The following is a 23,227-nucleotide window of genomic DNA, read 5'->3' on the forward strand; positions in this document are numbered from 1 at the left end:
TTGGTTGTAATTAATAATAAGTAACAAGACCTATCTTTTAACTAGTAGATTTGTTACCTACCTTTATCTTTAAGCTGTATTATACATAAAAAATGCATACATCTAAGACAATATACAAACATTTCTTTAATAAAGCCATATAACAGTAGACCAACTTCCAAAACCAATTTCCCGTTCAGAATAGAATAAAAAAAACTCTATTTCAGATATATTTAATCTGTATTGTTGCTTTGTATTCAGTTCATTTGAAAAATTGAACCAAGCCTTTAGCACCGAGCTTTTGAAAACCTAAAATCTAGTTTGAATTGAAATGGATGCCTTTAATCCATTCATGCTGAATCACTTTAATTTATTATTTGCATAAAGACTTAATTATTTCAGCTGTTTCGTTTAAATTGTCATATTTAAATTGTTTTATAAGTTAAAATGACAACTCAGAGCCATTTGCAAGAACATCCGCGATTCCAATGTCACGAGCGAAGTTGCGAGCGGTTGTTAAAATTATAAAAACGTACCCATTATTATTATAACTATTTTAATAGGATGTCACAAATAGATAGTATTATTGTGTGTTACCTTTTAATAATTTAGTCTTGAGACAAAAAAATAAAAAGTGAATTCCCGTGTCCCCTAGTGGAGTAAGGGGCAGATGCGTTATGCATACATCTGTACCACTGATCGATTTTCTTTAGGGACAAATAGGTGATCAGCCTTCCGTGCGTCCTCCCAGACCGAGACATTTTTTTCTTCGTCTCCACCGGGAATCAAACCCAGGACCCCTCAGTTGTACGCTCACGCGTAAAGCATTGTGTCAAGGAGGCGGTCAAAAAATAGGTATCTATTAATTCAAAACTATCGAATCGAAAGTTATATAGACGATTAAAATTTTTAACTCTATAATATTATGTTATAATCAAATAAATTAATTTAGTTACTGCTATTTCATGTCAGGAACATACAAAATTTTGAAGAAATAAACACGTACTAGAATAATTTAGTATCAAATTCATATAATAAAAGCTAGACAGTAAATATTTGAAAAATGAATAAACACAGTAATAAGTAAACCCTGAGCATGTCAAGAATTAAAATGTCCTATATAAATATAGTTAGGTTTTGCAAGGTCGTTACAGAGCCTAAGTAAATGTTAAATCTCTTGTTGTATAAATACTAGGATATTATGTACTAGCTTTCCGCCCGCGGCTTCGCCCGCTTTGTCTGAAACTTAATAAAATGATATACTAAAAGCTTCCTCGAGAATCACTCTACATATTATGTATAAAACAAACCGCATCAAAAATCGCTGCGTAGTTTTCAATATTTAAGCATAGGTACATAGATAGGGATGAAAAGAGCAACAGCAACTTTGTTTTATATACTATGTAATTTTAATAAAAAGCGTCAAGGGTGAGTTTACATGTTAAGGGTTATTAAATAAATGCATTGTTAGTGAATAATTATTTAATCCACATACATAATTGTTAGTACATTTCATGTTATTTACCAAGCAAATGCTTAGTTTTAAATGCGAAACTAGTATATTGTACAAGTTAGTAGATTTATCTTAGTTAAAATAAATAAATAAATATTATTTACATTCGTTATATACCTATGTCGGGTACTGCAATGTTAGGAATTAATAATAACCGTTTGTAATTGTATTACGATTGTAATACGAATGTAACACGATTGTAATACGATTGTAAAACAATTGTATTGTAGATAAACTTATTACGTATATAGAAACGTCTAGAATTAATTCCTAATTTTGCGATTATTTGTTAGAAGCTGGTATAATCCTTGGCCAAAATCTCCGTCAGGTCCCATTCACCGATATGATTTAGTCCTTTTTGATGATAGCCTGGAATGTATTTGAAAATTAATTCTTTTTTATATAATGGCATTGTTATTAAATAGGTCAAATATTATGATGAACTGGGATTGTGCTAATACATTGATAGTATGGATAAAATAGGTTAAATATATAAAAAATGGTTTTTATGTAGAGCTTTTGCATGTTTCAAGAAGCAGTGCAGGAACGAACTTAATACGTTGTTTATGTGTAGAGATCTAAAGTTTTAAATATTCTATAGTACGTCAAAGTTCTCAGTTCAGTATTTACAAGAATTTATTTGGAAAAAATTTCTAGGTATATGAGCGTAGCTGGAACAAAATGATGGGTGGGTAGGTACCTATAAAGTCAAGTCAAGCCTGTTTGAAAAGTAAGTAAATATTTATTCAATTTAACGAAAACAAAGTAATAGGTCATGCATACGTGCACACTGAAAAACAATTGAAATACCTAAAATAAAAGTATAGAGTAACGAAGAAAATAAGAAATTAAACACAGAATAGTTTCAATAGATTTTAATCATGCACATGCCTTCATGCTCGACTGGTGAGAAAGTCACTGCTATATCGAACTGTCTTGTAGACGGTTGAAAGCATCAATATTACTCATAAGGGAAGATAATTTTCTATTCTTGGAAAGTCTTGAAGAGAAATATAGTTCAATAATAAAATGTACATAATATTCTTCGAAGTTGACTTAAATGTTGTTAAGTTAACTGAAGAATATAAATTTCAAATTACGTTGAGATTTTTTACCACCGCATTGTCATTATTAATAAACTATAAAATAATTATGCTTAGCTATCAATCTATACTAATTAATTTTTTTTAATAGCTCATATTATCATTTCATATTACTATAAATAATATTTCGCACACAATCGTACAAAAACTTTTACTACAGTTTATAATTCTGATTTTCTCTCTACTTCAAATAAATATATTTACATTGAAAGTTAATTCTTCCCTTAAGAATAAATATATTTCTCAACCAGTCGTATATCTTGCAAAGAACATCTTAACCTAATAAGCGTTCATGCATCACAAATAGTATTACCAGGTGTAATTTAAAAATGCCCCAATTTTTTTTTTATATCAGGACCATAATTCAAACCCCAAGTAATGCTACTTATCTTCATAAAATAAATTAATAAATAAATTATTATGCACTAGTTATATGAATATGAGAAATGCCTCTTATAATTTAAGAATTTCAACCCTATTCTAGAGTCAGCCAAAAAAATTTCCCCAAAACTAGGGACTTTACACTTGGCAACACAATCACAATACAATCAGTTGCTAATCGGTCACCTGAGGAGAGAATAATTTCTTCAGTCCAATGATAGTCGCGAGCAAGAGAGCGATCTTGGAGATGAGTAGGGCCTTTCCGACCATCAGGTAAAGGCCTTTAAACGTGAGGGCCCCGAGAAGGCCAAACTTCATAGCCGCCGCTGCTAGGAGCGGTCCCATGTTCTTGTTCCTTTGTCTGCCACTTTCGAACACTTTTGGTGCTTTCATTGATACTCCTGAAAGATAACATTATTATAGAAAAATTAAAATGAAAAGTAAGCATGATTATAACAGATAATACACAGAATATTGCAGTCTCTTCTCTAACATTATTATATTATGAAATATTAAAAGTTGGCATTGTACTGAGTGGATTATAAATTTCTTACAGAGACAATTTTCTAACGTTCTCTTTAGTAATAGGATATTGTTTTTGTTTACATAAAAAATGGTTATTGACTCTTTTTATTTTCGGCTTTAGCCTCTAAGGGTACTGGAAAGTATCCAAATACTAAGTGAATTTTTAAGTAAACTTATATTTTGCTTTTCGGCTTTATTTTGATAAATTAATTTAACCAAAGAGTGTTTAACTAGACACCGTTTATTTTCTCACAATGACATAAAATTGCATTTAAAAAATAAAATGGAAAAGCTTGTTTTGATAAAATTTAAAATATACAAATTATGACTAATTGAAAAGGTTAATTAATAATGTATTAACAAGTTCATCATTTCAATGATCATTAATATTTCCTTTTAATATATTAAAACATGTTTAATTTAATGAACAGAACATAAAGCCTCCAAGGCTAAACCTGCTGAAATCTCGTGGAAATAAATTTCATTTGCATTTAATTAAAATATAAACAGCAGGTGACATTTATTATCTTGTAGAATAAATCACTTTTGTCGTGTTAAATTTTCGAATCATGCAAATGCTATTACGGTAGTACCAGTAGAGTCAAGTACAATAATTATTATTTAAAAAAAATTAAAACATAATAATAAATAAGTAAATAATAACTAAAATACGTGTAACAATTAGTAACTTTCAAAATAACTACTTCGTTCAAGCTTAAATAAAAGACAATTTTCATCCCTAAATCTCTACCTGTATGAAAAGCAAAAAAAAAATGCAAAAGCATTTTGAATTTACTTTCAAGTATTAAAGTACGTGATCTTTCAGTTATTATTAAGTATGTCCATTTCATTTCACCCATCATTATAAAACCTAGTGGGTGTTGTAATAATTTGAAATACCAAGAAATTTAATCAAAGGATAATTTCTGAAAGTGGGTGGAATATTTAAATCTCTCGCCACAGGCGTCAGTAGTGATATTAATTATTGTAATTTAATTTACAACAAAATTGGCAAAGGCTTGCCTATTAGAGCCCTTGGTTGGCATTGATGGAACGTGGTTAATGTAAGATACTGCTATTAATCGTGACAAGTCAATTATGTATTCAATCTTATTAGACTGGCATCTTAGGTATAAAAACACCGTATAGAGTGGCAAAGTTACCATTTTGAAGATAACTACTTTTCCGATGGCGTTTCCGAACCTTAGATTTATAGTTTTCTTTTTTTTAATAATAGTCCATTGAGTTACTATGTAGTACGTAGTACATAGTAACTGAATGTAATAGTCAAATGATTGTTCTCCAACTTCAAAAGAACAGTTACAGGCTTTTTTGCCTTATTATAACTTCTATTCGCACGCGCAAGCTCCTGCGGTGCGTACGTGATTATTGTTGTTCCAAAAACAAATAAAAACATGGTGCAGTGTAAATACTGTAAGTTGTCAATAGCGCGAGTGAAGGGGGAGTCAGACAAATGTAACGGGTCTTGTGAAGGCATATTTCACAAGAAATGTGCGGGAAAAATCATTGCATTCAATATAACAGAGAAGTGTGACGAATGTCAATTGGCGGGGCCGGCAGAATCCGCCATTACGGTTGAATCCGCCATTACGGTTGACCCATCAAAAGTTTCGGCAGAGAAGATATTAGAGGAAGTAAACGAGAAATTAGCTATTGTGTTTAACATGAAGCAAACGCTGGAATCCATGTCTAACGACATAAGTTTTTATGCTGAGAAGTATCAAGAATTAATCGAAGAAAAAGAAAAAACTGACAAAAAAATCAAGGCGTTAGAATATAAAAATTTACACCTGGATAACAGTAATAAGGCATTAGAGGAGAGAGTAGCCTACCTAGAAGTTCGTGAGAAGGAGAAAAATGTCGAGATAATAGGAATAGACGAAAACTTAACCAAAAATTTAGAAAGTACAATTAAAAGTCTTGCAAATAAATTGGGAGTAGAAACAAATACGATCAGTGAAATAAAGTGGGCAGGCGAAAAGAAAAAAACCAATGCGGGATCTAACCAGCAGGGCGATATAAAACCGCGCCCCGTCATTGTTACTATGCGAACACGAACAGCTCGTGACCAATGGCTGGCAACAAGAAAAACACATCAATTAACAAATGACGACCTTTTTCAAAACGGCAACATGAAGCGGATATTTATCAATGAAAATTTAACTAAGTACACGCGTAACTTACTCTGGACTGCAAAAAATGAGTTGAAGCAAATCTATAAATATATTTGGGTACAAGAAGGAAAGGTACTTATAAGAAAGGATGATCCAAAAAATCCCAAAATTAGAGCTATTCGTACATTAAGTGATATAGACTTATTTGCAAGTGAATAAATCATCATGACACAATCACACATCAAATAACAAAACAACCAGTTAATTACTATATTACAAAATTCAATAACTCCATACCAGTTATACAAAATAATATAAGATTTAAAAAGTATACAACTTTAAACAGCTGGGAAGCAGATATTATTAGCAGACAAAATACAAATATAAATATTATTCATTTAAACATAAGATCTTTAAGAAAAAACTTCAATCAATTTGAAACATTGATAAGTAATTGCAGAAATAAGATTGATATCATTGTACTTACAGAAATAAACATAAAAAAAAATGAATTGGATTTATACTGCCTACAAGGATTTGACACTAGTATACACACAAGGGAAAATAAGAGAGGGGGAGGAATATTGATATATATAAAAAATACATTAAAATTCAACTCAAATCTGCTAAATTGTAACTACTCAGAGGCCATTCATTGTGAAATACTTCAAGACGGTGAGCTGCCCTTGCATATACTGTGTGTTTATAGACCACCAAAGACAAACAAACTGGGATTTCTGAAGGAAATACAATATACTTTATCCAGATTGCCTAAAAATGGCGAGTTGGTAATGATTGGAGACACAAATATTGACCTAATGGCGGGAACAAACAGTGTAGTGAATATGTATAACAACAACATGTGCGAAGTCGGCATGCAATGTGCAATCAGTGACGTAACACGCGAGGAGATATATTGTGGCTCAGTGACGAGCTCGTGCATCGATCATGTGTGGGTACGAACCAAAAGAAAGGCTTCTTCATATGTTTTAAATAGTAAAATATCAGATCATTATCTTATAGGCTTGTGTATAGATAGTGAAAAGAAAATAGATATGTGTAACAAAGGAAACAGTGTAAGTGTAATATGTGATAAAAAAGTGCTAGAATTTCTTGAAAATGTTGAGTGGACTGATCTATTGAACTGTAAGTGTCCGTTAATCTTATATGATAAATTGTATACTATATTTAATATGGCCTATGACCAAGCACATATGTTCATAAATCTCAATAAAAAGAGAAAATGTAAGCCTTGGATAACAAAAAAATTAAAAAATATGATTAATACTAGGGATAAATTGTTTAAATACTCAAAAAGTAGACCAATGGATTTGAATTTACGTTTACAATATAATAAGTATAGGAATAGAGTGAATAAGCATATTAATAAGGCAAAAAATAGTTACAGAAAAGAGGAAATTTTAAAGTGTAAAAAGGATCTCAAAAAAATTTGGTTTAAAATAAACTCATGGACAGGTCAAAATAAAAAAAGTATAGATGAAATTATTATAAAATATTTAGGTAAATCGGATACTACAGTAAACATTTGTGATAAATTTTCTCACACATTTACAAAAGAGATCTCAAATATTAAACACAACTGTGATTATAAATTCCTTGATCGATATACTTACATTAAAGATAGTTTAGTGTCACTAAGGTTTCAAAAAGCATCATCCAAGGATGTTGAAAAAATAATTAATAATTTAAGTTCTAATAAATCGCCTGGTATAGATAAAATAAGGGTAAAAGAGATAAAAATGTTAAAAAGTACACTGAGTCCAATTTTGGCATTGTTTATAAATTTATGTGTAGACAAAGGGCTGTATCCTGATATGTTAAAATCCGCTATAATTAGACCTATTTTCAAACAGGGAGCACATACAGATTACACAAATTATAGACCCATAGCAATATTGTCGGTTATAAATAAAATTGTAGAAAAATATATTGTCGGACAGATTAGTAGTTTTTTAGAAAAAAATAATGTATTAACCGATAACCAATATGGATTTCGGCGGGGCCGAAGCACGGAGACGCTCCTGGCACGATTCACGGATGAAGTTAATGAGGCCCTAGACCAACGGAAGCAGGTGGTGATCGTTTTCATAGACTTCAAAAAAGCTTTTGACACTTTGGAGCACCACCAGCTGCTTCAGGCAATGGAAGAGTGTGGGGTCGCAGGGAGTGTTAGTAAATGGCTCCAGGCGTACCTTGGGAATAGAACACTTGTAACAATGGTTAGCGGGGAGGCCAGTAAGCCGGCAAAGGTTGAGTGTGGCGTGCCAACCGGCTCCGTCTTCGGACCCGTTGGATACATAATGCATGTGAACAGTATGTGCAATGTAGTACGTGATTGCAGTATATATATGTATGCGGATGATACTTGTCTACTCTATGCGCATAAAGATATGCACATATTAGAAGCTAAAATACAAAATGACTTTACAAATATAATAAAATGGGCGCACGATAATGGAATCATAATCAATATGAATAAAACAAAATGTATACATATTCGCTCACCTTATAGTGAGACTATAAATTCGCCAAAAATATTAGGTCATAATTATGAATGTCTACATATTGCAAAGAAATGTAATTGTAAAAATATTGAATTAGTGGAAGAATACAAATACTTGGGGTTAGTTATTGATAAATACTTTTCATGGAAATCTCATATTCTTAATCTTTCGGATAGGCTGAGGGCAGTTCTTGTTAAATTTCATCATCTTAGTTTTATTTTAGATAAGGCCACTATGTATATTGTGTACTATGCATTGACTGACTCACTGCTTTCTTATGGATTGGCTAGCTATGGGCGCACTTTTAAGACTTACCTTGATAAAATAAAAGCGCTTCAATTAAAATTTATTAAAATATTAGCACATGAAAAAGTAAAAATCCGCTGTAAAAAAAATAATGATTATAACTATTTGTTTGTAGAGTGCAAGATGCTGCCTGTTCATGAGAAGGTAAATATGTTAATAGCAATGGAACAATTTCATAATGATGAATTTAAAATCTGTATTAATAAAACAATGTCTTATAACTTAAGAACTAAAAATGTATTAGAAGTGCCACACTATTGTAACTACTATGGGCAGAGACATAGGAAGTACTTAGTGCCAAAACTGTTTAATAGAATCCCAATGAAAATTAAGGAAAGTGATAGGAAGGATGGAATTATTAGGAAGGAATTAAGAAGATATTTTTTAAATGCATTTGAGAGTGAGTTGGTGTGTTGATGATCTGTGGCCGTTGAAATGTAACATTGTTAGCTGTTAGAATATCAAAGTGTTAAATTAAATTGTAGTGTTTTATAAGTAAAATGGAAGTACATATTTTGTAAAATGGAGCTACATCTGCCAACAAACTGTTTTACAGTTTGGCAGAGTATTGTGATAATATGTATATGTGTCTTTGGTTCTGAAATAAATAAATAAATAAATAAATAAATAAATACATTTTACAAACCCGTGGTAAGTAATTTTTTTCTATATTTGACCATACAAAAATTTTAATTGAAATACGTAATCAACGATATTTGTGTCTTCTAGTTTTTTTGTTTGTTTTGACAACAAAAATAAATCTAAAAGATAACGCAGTACTTGAAAACACACTTTACACTCAAAACGTAGGTGGGCAACCTACTACATAATATGTATTACGTATATATTTGGTCATATACTAACCTACACCAAGGCTTCCATCTTTCTCCTGTCTGCCAGCAATCACGACATCTGTGTTGTCCAGAATCCTGTATCTCAAAGATCGTGTGGTCGCGAAGTTCCACAGTTTCTCCATGATGACCTGTTGGGCCTGGTCTTCCAATGATGTTCCTGCTCTCGCGAGGGACTCTGGTTTCACTGGGATCTCAGCAGCTGCACCATTGCTGAAATTATTAGGAGATAATATTATAAACATTGCTATACAGAAACAAGTTATTTTTATTTTCTTGCTATCTATACTGATATTATAAAGCTGAAGACTTTGTTTGTTTGAACGCGCTAATCTCAAGAACTACTGGTCCGATTGAAAAATTCTTTCGGTGTTTGATAGCCCATTTATCGAGGAAGGTTATAATATATTATCACGCTAAGACCAACGCGCCACGCGGGTGAAACCGCGGTGCGCAGCTAGTAATAAATAAATCTAACAATTATTAGAATCTTACGGTGAAAGAAATATCGTGAAGAACGATTCTGGATTGTTCTAGAAATATCTATCGAATTTTATTATTATTTACAAAAGGATTGAAATTGATGCATAGAGTTGAATGTGTTGTTCATTTATGATTTCGAATAATAGTCATATTAATAATTAATTTCAATACACAATATTTTAACGTGGTAACATTTGAACAATAGTCATCATTGTCGAATTGTCAATAATTAACATTGATTAATATTCAATATTTAGTGATTGTAATTTAGTGAATTCATTATTTCCACAAACTCATGTATTCTATTATTTAGTTATTCATTCGAATATAATATTACAATCAAATTCATTTGAATTGTTAAATGGCGTGGAAGGCATCGAATACAATTTTTTACATTATATTCTCGTGGCAATGTCAAACATTTTTTTGGGATTTTTATTCACTAGTCTTTACTCTTTACTATCATTTTTAAGTTTATTTTTGGGTTATTATTTTGTTTGTAATGCATTAAATATTAAATTTATGCATAAAAATCTCTTCCCCATAAGAAGAAGAATAATAAATAAATAATAATTTCCAGAAAACATGATAAGATCATACCTATTTCAAACATTCTGGCATACAACATGACCCATTTCAAAAGAAACCCTACTAAGCAATTACAATTTATTCCGTCGATAATCTTCAAGTAGATACTTAGCAAGTCGCATTAGTACTAATTACTTACGCGACATTTTTGGTTTGTTGATTAGTCGCTCCCAGTGGATATATGACCGCAATTTATTATAGAGAACATTCTAGATTTCTCGTAAGTTCTTTCAATGTTCATAAATACCATAATACTGTATGTATTATGGTATTTGTTATAACATGGTGAGGAATTTTCAAAATATGGTTTTAATTAAAAACTTAAACGTAGTGTTTGGTATAATATTATCCTGATTTTTACGAGCTTATAAGTAGGTATTAAGTATTTTGTTATTTTTATTATATACTAGCAGTCCGCCCCGGCTTCGCCCGTGGTACATATTTATTTACGTTTTCTCTACGTAAGAACCATCCTCGTACTTCAAGGAATATAATAAAAAAAGAATTATCGAAATCGGTTCAGCCGTTCTCGAGTTATGCGCTTACCAACACATTTTGCGATTCATTTTTATATATAAGAAGATTTAGAAATGTATTTAAAAAAAAATTCTTTTTTTTTATAAAACAAAAGTTAATCATCTATTATTAGCTCTTCCGTATTTTGATAAAAAGGAAAAGGTATGTGAAAATGTAGCAAACGTTTAAGCTCTACCAATGAGGATAATAAACATATATAAAAACGTTTGTTTAACATCTTCCTCGTGTTAGGGAAAATTGAAAGAAGAAAGAAAGCAACAAACACACACACTAACAAAATAAATATATTTTTATATAATAAAACTAAATCACTACGAAAATCTTTATTCACGGTGTTTAGTGCAAATTATCATATTAAAATTTAGTTCGGTAAAGGCGGCAATTTTTTAACTGTAGTAGTCAGCATTACAACTAACTATTTAGAAATCTGTCGGAAGTAGCTGACTACTACAAGTAACTATTTAATACACTAGAGTAAGGCCGCCTTTCCATCTGCAAGTAAACTTGCACAAGAAATGTCCGACAGTCTGTCTGACAGCAGCTTGCAAGTCTACTTGCAGGTGGAAACGCGGAATTAGACTTGCAAGTTTCTGTCAGACAGACTGTCGGACATTTCTTGCGGAAGTTTTGTTGCAGATGGACAGGCGGCCTAATGATTGAAAATTTCACAAATATATCGAAAATGTGGTAGATTTAAAGCCTTAGTTCTAAACATTGATATTCGATAATTGCATTTAAACCAAAAAGAAGGAGATTAATTTCAGCAGATAATGAAATAACCTTTCATCAACGATCACCACTGAGTCGGAAGGCTTACAAACTAAAAGATAAACAACTCAAATTACCTTTCATCAACGATCATCATATCGTCACTGAGTTGGAAGGCAGCGGTTCTCAGCATCCTGTCCACATATCCGACCAGTTCCACGGCGATGCATGATGACGTCTCTCGTGACGCGCATTTGTTGCTCAAGCCGCGTTTTAGTGATTCTTCTGTTGATACCTGGAATTAATAATCATCATTATTATTGTCATTGTCGTCATTATAATATTATTATAGCACGCCTCATAAGCGAAGCGTTGAGGTGGGTACTACTGTCACTTCGCGCAAAACATCTGATTTTTCAAACTTAAAATGTCTTTATGTATCATACATTGCACTTGTAAGATAATACATACACACACATATTAAGAAAAAACACTATTTTTAACATTCATGATATTTTTGATGTCAATTTTGTTATTTAAACTAGTTAAAAAACAGTTTAAAAAAGTTCTGTCTTGGACGTCCGTGTGTCTGTATGTGCGGAGGATTTTCTTGTTAACACGATAGCGACCGAAATACTTTACTAATCGAGTCTTTTTTTTTCTCTTACGCTTGAGTATGCTCAGGAATAGAACCCTTTCATTTTTCAGGGTCTGATTCGATGTGGTTTAATTGTTATTAAATAAACAAAAATAATAAATTAATAAATAATTATTAAAAAAAAATTATGAGGCGTGCACTTTTGGATTTTCCAAATTATATTTTTCCATTACAGGGACACAGGTTTCCTATAAGGCTATAATTTACTCTATATAGAGCTAACCACGCTTGCTAAGTGCGGGTTGGCATGGATTATTAGTTGGATGTTAATTAAGTCTTAGTGAGTTAGTAATAATAACAATAGTATGTCGGAAAATGCTCTGGACAAACAATTATTCGCAGATTTGTTGGCCATATCCTTCATTTGGGATCTGAATGCAATTAGGGAGTTGGACATTTGGAATCTCTATCTCTATTCATTGCTATCCGCTTGTGCCGGACAAAAATCCATACTAATATTATAAATGCGAAAGTAACTCTGTCTGTCTGTCTGTTACTCAATCACGCCTAAACTACTGAACCAATTTGCATGAAATTTGGTATGGAGATATTTTGATACCCGAGAAAGGACATAGGCTACCTTTTATTGCGAAATATGTACCACGGGCGAAGTCGGGGCGGACCTCTAGTTACTTATAAAAATTAAAAAACGTGACGTTTTGAGAGTATTTTTTTACAAAGGGTCAATATTTTTTGTGTTAAAACATAACAAGCAAAAAAATTGTATCCCTTTAATTAAGATTAAAATCGAATAATTAGAAATATATCATTGAAAAGATTACAATTATTAATCAATGCCATAATAATTTCCATAAAATAATTAAAGCTATGATACTGTAATTAACGATGAAATACACTTAGCTACATGGCTTCTATATAATATGATTACATACTAACTAATTTGTAACACCCACGACATTTAAACATCACTCATCATAATTATCTTAATCTTAATATATACATATAAATCTCGTGTCACAATGTATGTCCTTAATGGACCCCTAAACCACTTAACCGATTATAATAAGATTCGCACACCATGTGCAGTTCGATCCAACTTGAGAGATAGGATAGTTTAAACATGTAGGTACCACGGGCGAAGCCGGGGCGGACCGCTAGTATATATTATAAATCTCGTGTCACAGTGTTTGTCCTCAATGGACTCCTAAACCACTTAACCGATTATAATAAAATTCGCACACCATGTGCAGTTCGATCCAACTTGAGAGATAGGATAGTTGAAACATGTAGGTACCACGGGCGAAGCCGGGGCGGACCGCTAGTTATATTATAATTCGATGATTATAATCAATTTACTTTCATAATACTTTACATTCAATTCAGCAAAATAAGGTATATAGGTATTTGTTTAATATTTCAGAGATTTCTAATTAGTTGAAAGATAATTCAAGAATTTATTTCATCTATTAATTGATAATTCGATATTGTTTTAAAAGTTTATCGCTGTTTCCCATAAAATGGTTTTAAGGTTTCTTGTTTTATAAGTTAGTGCAAGTTATCATTAATAATTTTACATCATCTTTAAGAAAATAAGAGTTAGTTCGAAATATAATTATATAGTTGAATATTTTTATTTGTGTTTATAAATAAATTCCACTTCAATAGATACTTTCGTCAAAACATAGTACTTAACTAAAATTCATAAAAACGACAAATTTCTTTACTTTAATCTCGTGTCCTATTTCTCGATAAAAATATCCAAATAACATCAAAACATTTCAAGAATTCGTCTTTATTTTTATATGGAACGTTGACTCAATAATTTGCCAAGCTCTAAGGGTCCACAAAATTAATGTATAAAGTGATATTAATCACTGAAATTTAAGCAGGGAGAAATTAACTGACAAGTAGCTCGTAATTCGGTGTTTCGACAAGCTTTCAAATTTCTCTTCTTAGCATAATTTTATGTTAAGCTGGATTTAGAGACATCATTTATATACGGAACTTATTGTTATTTGAAAATGTATAAGTCTTATTTTCATTTAAGAACTGCCGAACGAGCAGTCTTGTCATAACTTCCAATGTTAAGAATAGATGGATAAATGGGTATTTAGATGAATTGTAAGTAGTCTTTTAAAATGTAAAAACTACGGATCAATGAAACTCGACAGCAATATATCAGGAAATCTTACAGATTAGGCAATAATGTATATTGCATTTAATTTGAAAGTTTTTGCAGCTGAAGTCTAGATTTCTATGTGTGAAGTCCCGTGTCCCCGTAGTGGGGTAAGGGGCAGATGCATTATTCATACATCTGTTTCACTGATCGATTTTCTTTAGGGGCAAGTAGGTGATCAGCCTTCTGTGTCCTGCCAGACCGAGACTTTTTTTTTTTCTTCGTCTCCACCGGGAATCGAACCCAGGACCCCTCGGTACTACGCTCACGCGTCAACCACTGTACCAAGGAGGCGGTCAGATTTCTATGAGTATACTATTATTATTAGACACTATTTTCCCAATATACCTAATAGAGATTCCAAAAGTCCAATGTGTTATTGCATTCAGATCCCAAATGAAGGCTATGGCCAACAAATCTGCGAATAATTGGGATGCCTCTTATGGACTGCGTGCACTTTCCTATAATATAAGAATGTAATAAAATTTATTATGTATTTATATGTATTTATTATGTATGTGGTTTAGTATTGAATACTAAACCACATCAATATATTAATATTAGAAATATTTGTATAAATCTTAAACACAGATCTATTAGAAATAATTTTTTTAAAAAGCTCATATTATCATAGGAGCCATAACCTCAAAGAAAAACAACCAACTGTTGTAATACTTAGCCCTATCTCTAACTACTGACTACTTATCTATTCACACATTTGAATAATCTATGAAAGGGAAACTATGTGTAATAACACCGTGTATTGTTATTAATATTGTATCGACAATATTCCCGACCATAAAGTAAAAGCACGAAAGTAACCACTTTCCTTTTATGAATAATTAGTAAGGAAAATTATGAAATTACAAAGAAAAGTCGCAAAGAAAATGAAATGCATTTCCCACCGTCATTAGTTCAAGGTTACATAGTTAACTCGACATTCATACAAAGTAAACAATGAGCAATGAAAGACGGAAGAAAGTTATGTTTTCTAACTTTTGCTGGTTGCTTTTCGTTTATCCATTCGCACACAGTCCACGAGGCATACCTATGCTGAACTTTGCATGTGTGCGAGTGACGGCCAAAAGTGCATAAAGAAACCGCTTTTTAGTCAATTGGAATGTTACATGAGCTTTGCATTTTTTAGAGGACGCAATAAACAAATTTATTTCGGGTGATGTTTTACAAATAAACATACTTCTCTTATCCTACGAATCCTTACATTAGCTTGCATGTACGCAAGTTAATGTAAGGATCCGTAATTTACTAAACAGAGGTCTACAACTGTCTCTTTGGTTTAAACCACACAGACCTCTGATATATTTTTTTGTGCCACAAATACCTTCCGCACATCACAAGATTGTCCTTAAAGAATTCTATACGATTTATTGCTTGCATTCATAGAAACAGTATCTCTTAGACGCCGTAACACGTAAACGAAACGATTGATTCTGTCACAAACGTAATCCATATGTTTGTTTCATTTTAGACCTTCATCTAACAAAACACAGAATTTATGATAATCTACCTGTTCTATTACTTGCTTATCACACTTTATATTTAGGTTTATTTTGGAGCAATTCTTTGTAAGTATAAAATTGAATTATTTTTGTTTTTACTATGTTAATTTTAGAATGTTGTTTTCTAACCATTTTACAATATTTTTTCCGCCCGCTGCTTCGACAAAGTGGTCAAAGAAAATTTCCATGAGAATGAGGTCCACGGTAAAAAGAAACCTACAGCCTAGTGACGTGAAAGAAAGACAAACAAACACATTTTCATATTAATATATTAAGTTAAATGTAATAATGTAAGGATATAAAATCATAGCATCATAATGTTTATAACCACTACTTCGAAGTTTTTTTCCGAATCTTATGAATATTTTTGTATCAATTTAGTGGAAAGAAGTCAAAAATATATATCCTATGCTCCTAATTGATAAGGGTGTCCTGACAAAACATTTGCTAGGTCAGAAAGTGATTCAGTAAAGTTTTGCACGACATCAAAGTTGAGAAGGGATTGACATTTTAACAATAATGTATGAGACAGTACAAGAAATATAAGTTTTCTTCTTAGGTTTTCTGCGAATCAATGACAAGCGCCCTTTTCGGTGAAACGAAATATTTATCAGTAAATATAAATCTTTTTTATCACGCGTAGAGTGTTAAGAGACCTCATAAACGTTATGTCTTATTAAGTTGAGATATCTCGTTCCCAAATTTATAAAGCGTCTTTTTACTTACCCACTTTTACATTTTAGTTATAACTTTACAGAATGAAATAACGTAACCAATAGAGTCCTCAAGAGAATAGTTTATTTTATGAAAATATAGATATTTAATGTGATAAAAAGATTGAACATTTTACTTTTCTGCAGACTGCGGTCAAACGTCTCAAAAATATATAAAAAAACTGCATTTTTAAAATTACAGTTGATTTTTCGTTCCACGAGCAAATTACATAAAGATTACTACGCCTATTCTTCTCCTGAAATCTACATTACGATTATAATGCTTAATTTCATTCAAAATCATGATCAATAGAAAAGTATAAGAATACGAATATAATATGAACAGCAACACATGTAAAATAAACCCATTAAATCAATATATTTCTATCTAAAATGTCTTCCTAAAGCGTTTACAAAGCACTTATAATCCACCATTAAAACCGTTCATTAGCATAAATTTAACGTAAACAGATGTTAATATCGAGTACATATAGTTAACAATTAATTAACACCTAACTATTAAATTATAGCTTCAATGTCAAGGCAATCTCTGGGAATTAGCGCGGCATACCAGTTTTCCGCTTTCCAAGTGTAAATTATACCGTGTAGAATATGTTTAAGTTATAAGCGGAGCGATTTTATAGATATTTAAAAGAAATCTTCTTCTCGAATGTCATTAAATCCATCATAATTATGTAATTTTATTTTTATCCAAAGAATGGTGAAATTTAGAGATTTTAAGGAATGAAAATTTTAAAGACATGACACAAATTTTAAAACCGAGTGATGTTCATGTAAAGTATGTGAAGAAAGAGCAAACAGCAGGTGTATACTAAATACAATTTTAAATTATTTACTTCTATTTCAATCATACCCTTTTTCAAATATCTTACCTACATTTTAATACTAAAATCATTCTAAATATTAGCGTCGTATTCATAAAGAAAATAAATAAAAATATTAGTTTTGTCTGCCTTCACGCAACTATAGTTCAAATCGCTTACGCTCATACCTTAACCGCCAGGTTTTAATTGCAAATATGATATATTTGCGCAGTGAAACATAAAATAAGGTCAATGAAAGCATTTTCATCGAGTGTCGTATAATTATACGTTTATTGGATAAGCTCCACTTAATACACCACCACTCCACTTATACATTTGTGAAATTATTTTCATCAGTTTTTGCAATAAAATATTTTATATGGCACGATTATCTTTCTTCACGATTAAAACGGTAAATACAATAAATTCTTCTTTCTCCGTTTATTGCTTTTAACTAATCTGTTTTATGTATGTTAAGTCATTAAATACTTAATAGCTTATTTTCTTTAATTATTGCATAATACAACTCAAAGAGCTTTTGACAAAAAAGCTATAAAAGTAAAAATGATGCACGTCCATGGCGAATCTCGTTATAAGTAATCAACCATTAATCAACACATAAATCAATAAATAAACATAATAATACCATATTTTTGACATAAAACGATATTAATGAATCTCTAATTAATATAAAATGATGAATTGGAAATAATGAAACAGAAAAAGTAATAACGAAAAGTCTTTTTTCATAAAACCTTTGTAAAGTTCGAATATACTACTCAATTAATCCTGGCAACTTGCTAAAAAAACTGACAACCTTCATTTAAAAATAAAATCATTTAAATTAAGAATCTATTTTCAGTAACGATTAAGCAAAATTAACATGGACCCAGTCATGTGTGCGTCTATTTGCCAAGGGTCTACACAATTAGGCTCAAATTTAGATCAGCACTTATTTAATTTAAGCCTTAATACATGTGAAAAGCTTTGAAAATCAACCGGTTAATATTATCCCAGAGCTATTTGATCTCATGACGTCAGAGTATTTTAAATATAGCAAAATATAGGAATACTTTGATGTCACATTACTGAATTTTTTATGAAGATAATATTTATTGTTGTTTTTTATATCAAACTAGCGGTCCGCCCCGGCTTCACCCGTGGTACATATTTACGTTTTACGTTATATAAGAACCACCCTCGTACTTCAAGGAATATAATAAAAAAAGAATTATCGAAATCGGTTCAGCCGTTCTCGAGTTATGCGCTTACCAACACATTTTGCGATTCATTTTTATATATAAGATTATTTAAGAAGTTACAGTCACACTACTTAGCCCGAGAAAAGGTTAGCTAAGAATCGTTCTTTTTTTTTATTTTTTTTTTTTTAATAGAGATTTAAATATCAATACGATATCAGTCTGTATTTCTTAATGATATTTCAATTGGCTAAAACAATTTAGTTTGACTGTTATATAAGTATATTTAACAGTGATTGTAAGAAAAATAAAAGTTAAGCTTTTTACTAAGGCATGATAAAAGTAATTGTAAAACTTTAACAAACAAGTTACTGTAACTTATTTATATTCCAACGATCATTGTTTTATATACCTACATAAAATATTGTATATTTCTAACATGTGCAGCACAAAATATTTCATAAGAACACTTTCATGAATGATAATACTATCACAATTATTTCACATACAAATAACACATACAAAAAACTCTCCTTATAATTTCTACGTTCTAAACATTAAAATGAAACATATTCCTTATTGATAAATATATATATATATTTAATTCTATAAACAATCATAGTTTACATCTCTATATAAAGGTATAATCTCTACATAAAATTCTCCCATTAAAGTGTTTGTTACAATACTCTTCTTAAACGGCTGGACCGATTCTCATAAAATTTTGTGTACTTATTGTATAGATAGAACGGCCAAAGTCTATTTTTCACACTCCTAAGTACTAAGATTAAGGCAGAACAATGATTGCCAGGACTAGATCGCTAAATAGTATAAAACAAAGTCGCTTTCTCTGTCCCTATGTCCCTTTGTATGCTTAAATCTGTAAAACTACGCCACAGATTTTGATGCGGTTTTTTTTAATAGATAGAGTGATTCAAGAGGAAGGTTTTAGTATATAATTTATTAGGTTTTAGACAAAGCGGGCGAAGCCGCGGGCGGTAAGCTAGTAATATTATAAAACATATTTCTGCACCATTCTATAATCTTTCTAACTCACCCCATTATTGATATCATTCGCCCGCACGATCCCAATCAAAAGAATCGCTAGAAGAATGCTTTTCATTGTCACACTACACAGCTCACTTAACCAAATGGGCGTTCTCTCACAGGCAACCTTGCACTGGCACTGCAAATGTATGGACGCACGATATACTGTTATATATCACCACGCATCGTCGCGTACGCAGTGGGGTGCGTACAAAGATATAGAGTTAAGGTATTGATAATTAAAAATATCAATTGTAAAATGTATATTTTGTTATAGTACCATATCTAGTTTGTATATACAGTCTAGCTACTTCAGCTTCGTGGTTCATGTAGCATACACAAATAATTTTTGTAATCGGTCCAGTAGTCCCTGTGTTTAGAGCGTTCAAACAAACAAACTCTTCAACAATATAATATTACTAGCGGTCCGCCCCGGCTTCGCCCGTGGTACATATTTACGTTTTCTCTACATAAAAACCATCCTCGTACTTCAAGGAATATAATAAAAAAAGAATTATCGAAATCGGTTCAGCCGTTCTCGAGTTATGCGCTTACCAACACATTTTGCGATTCATTTTTATATATAAGAAGAAGAAGATTATGTATTAGTAAGTATAGATTATTCAGGTATTTTATTCATCGTGTGATATAATATTATGTATTTTAAATCTATACTAATATTATAAGCTGAAGAGTTTGTTTGTTTGTTTGAACGCGCTTGTCTCAGGAATTCCGACGAGCTTCTCTCAGGAGGTCCGATTTGAAAAATTCGTTCGGTGTTAGATAGCCCAATTATCGAGGAAGGCTATAGGCTATATATTATAAACTGAACAAAAGCATATGTATTAAGCTAATCTTCTATAACAAAACGTGGCTGAAATATAACTGAAAAATAGGGTGTGAAAACAAGTGTATAGAATAAGCTGTTAAACTGGCAATCCTTTTTGAAATGGCACATCTTATGTATTTTATTGTTACTGTGGTAATGCAAGATGTTGTGTTCCTTTTTTCTTTATTTTTATCAGTTACAATTACATAGTAAACTCGAAAAATAGTATGACTTTTGGTTAAAGTTTAGCTGTGCCTCGCGTCGTCTTATCCGCATTGCTCCGCTCCTATTAATCTTAGCACCTTCCTAGATAAATAGGTTATCCAACACAATTTTTTTTAAAGTGAAACTTTTATTACATCGTAGTAACTTTTTGGTCTGTGTAGTGCATGTCGCGTACGTATCGCGGCTGCCGAGTAGGTATACCTACTCCGTCGACGACGCGACACGCGACATGCGCTACACAAAGCAGTGTTCGGAACCGTTCGAACAGTTTCACTTTTACCGTGGTTTCATAAAACCACACAACATTTTTTATTCTGACCCGTAGTTCCTGAGATTAGCGCGATCAAACAAACAAACAAACTCTGCAGCTTAATTGTGTATAAATTAATGATGTATAGATTAAGCTTCACAATATTTAAACAGTACTTAGTTTGAGGTAGTAAATTTCCTAAAACCTCACGACGTAAAATTGAAAATACCTAATATATATTGAACGTATTGTTTGAAAATGGATCAAATATTACAAATTGATGGGTTCCTGAGAGCTCTTATGTATGTCTGATGAATAAATAAGGATAATTTTACTAATAATACCTAGAGATCGAACCTTTTATAAGTTATAGATTTACTACACTTAAAACAAAACTAGTAAAAATTTGCGTATGTTACAACTCTGATTCCGACCGTTCTTGAGATTAGCGCGTTCAAACAAACAAACAAACTCTGCAGCTTAATTGTGTATTTATTAATGATATATAGATTAAGCTTTATCGTATCTAGGTATTTATGTGTTGGTTCAACGATGTCATCTGAACGTAAAATATTCATTATTTTAGAAATGCATTAATGCCGATAAAATTTGTTGTTTTATGTTTATAAAAACTTGGTGTGTGGTTTCCATTTTTTATAATTAATTTACTGTGAACCTTTATCTAAAATATATTTTCATTTGTTATATTTTACAATAATAACAACAGTCAAATAATATCTGCTAATTTTAATCATTATGAAACTAATGATAAACAATATCTTAACCTTTCGTTCAAATATTACACTTAGCTTTTTATAAATAACTACGATTTTATTATATGTATAGATGTAGTTGTGATAGTAATTATGTATACCTATTAAAAAAAATAAACAAATATTTCTTGACACGAAGTCTTGTGTACTTCACAATATTCAAACATAACATTGAACAATAACCAACAATAATATTTTAATCAAACGATTAAGTTTACATAGTCCAAAAATAAACAAATAAAATTTGTATAAAATCAAATTAATACCTATTAAAAACATGGAGTTACTATGTACTACGTAGTACATAGTAACTCAATATTAAAAAGTAAAAAAAAAACGATTACATAAAAGTACACACACATCAATGTTTATGTAGATTAGAAGTCGCGTGACAACTTTGCGTGACAAAAGTAGTATTTAAATGTTATCCAATAGTTTAAGTATTTGACAAAAAAAAAATTCTCATTTATAATGCATTATTTTCTTATTTCAAGATCATATTGAGTATTTTAAGATTTCCCGCCAAATTAAATGAATATATCTGTCAGTTACGATTAGAGCGAAATTAATGGAACATAGTGAGGTAACTGTGTGTGTATTACAGTGAAACTTGGTTAAGTGGGACCTGGATAAGTGAGAAACCTCCATAACTGGAACTCATGCTGAGGTCCCAACACTTTGGCACTGAATTACCTCTGTTAGTGGGACGAGATAAACCCCTATATCTGGGATTTGTTCTTTCGATTCATCATCATAGTTACCTCTATAACTGAGACAGCAAGTAAATTTTATATGCATAAACCTCTATAACTGAGATGACATTGTATGTTTACTCATACTTATTCAACCCACAAATTCCACACGTAATTCCAAGTACGTAAGTACAAATTTTGAGCTTCAATTACCTTCCGTTTTAGTTTCGCTTTACTATCATACAGATGTTTATTTGAAAAATGTCAAAACGAAAGCTACAATCGTTATCACCCCTCTGTAAATGAGACAGATATTTATTTATACCTGTATATCTGAGACACTGAGTAAGTGGAATACCTCTACAAGTGAAACGACATTGCAGGTCCCTTGATGTCTCACTTAACCAGGTTTCACTATTTTCTAAAATTGTGTAATATTCACTATAATATTAAAATAATTTGGAAAATCCAAAAGTGCACGCCTCATAATTTTTTTTTAATAATTATTTTTGTTTATTTAATAACAATTAAACCACATCGAATCAGACCCTGAAAAATGAAAGGGTTCTATTCCTGAGCATACTCAAGCGTAAGAGAAAAAAAAGAGTCGATTAGTAAAGTATTTCGGTCGCTATCGTGTTAACAAGAAAATCCTCCGCACATACAGACACACGGACGTCCAAGACAGAACTTTTTTAAACTGTTTTTTAACTAGTTTAAATAACA

At 31.3% G+C, this 23,227-nt stretch overlaps 1 protein-coding gene across 2 annotated transcripts; it reads right to left on the reverse strand.

The window, feature by feature from the left end:
• Positions 1-1,443: 1,443 nt before the first annotated feature.
• Osi3 (Osiris 3) lies at positions 1,444-19,900 on the reverse strand. Of its 2 annotated transcripts, none has more exons than XM_090115558.1 (5): positions 19,743-19,900; positions 11,772-11,929; positions 9,332-9,531; positions 3,163-3,377; positions 1,444-1,846 (listed from the first exon to the last, which is right to left on the reverse strand). In XM_090115558.1, the coding sequence occupies exons 1-5, from the start codon at positions 19,806-19,808 to the stop codon at positions 1,841-1,843; spliced, it is 645 nt and encodes a 214-aa protein (XP_089971684.1). In that variant the 5' UTR covers positions 19,809-19,900; the 3' UTR covers positions 1,444-1,840. The 2 variants fall into 2 exon arrangements, with proteins under 2 accessions (XP_089971684.1, XP_089971683.1); XM_090115557.1 differs by having other exon boundaries at positions 1,444-1,861.
• Positions 19,901-23,227: the final 3,327 nt, after the last annotated feature.

This window comes from Colias eurytheme, chromosome 23, assembly GCF_061535395.1.
Source record: "Colias eurytheme isolate Ceu_HAF_F1 chromosome 23, ilColEury1 Martin Lab GWU primary, whole genome shotgun sequence".
NCBI classification, from domain to species: domain Eukaryota; kingdom Metazoa; phylum Arthropoda; class Insecta; order Lepidoptera; family Pieridae; genus Colias; species Colias eurytheme.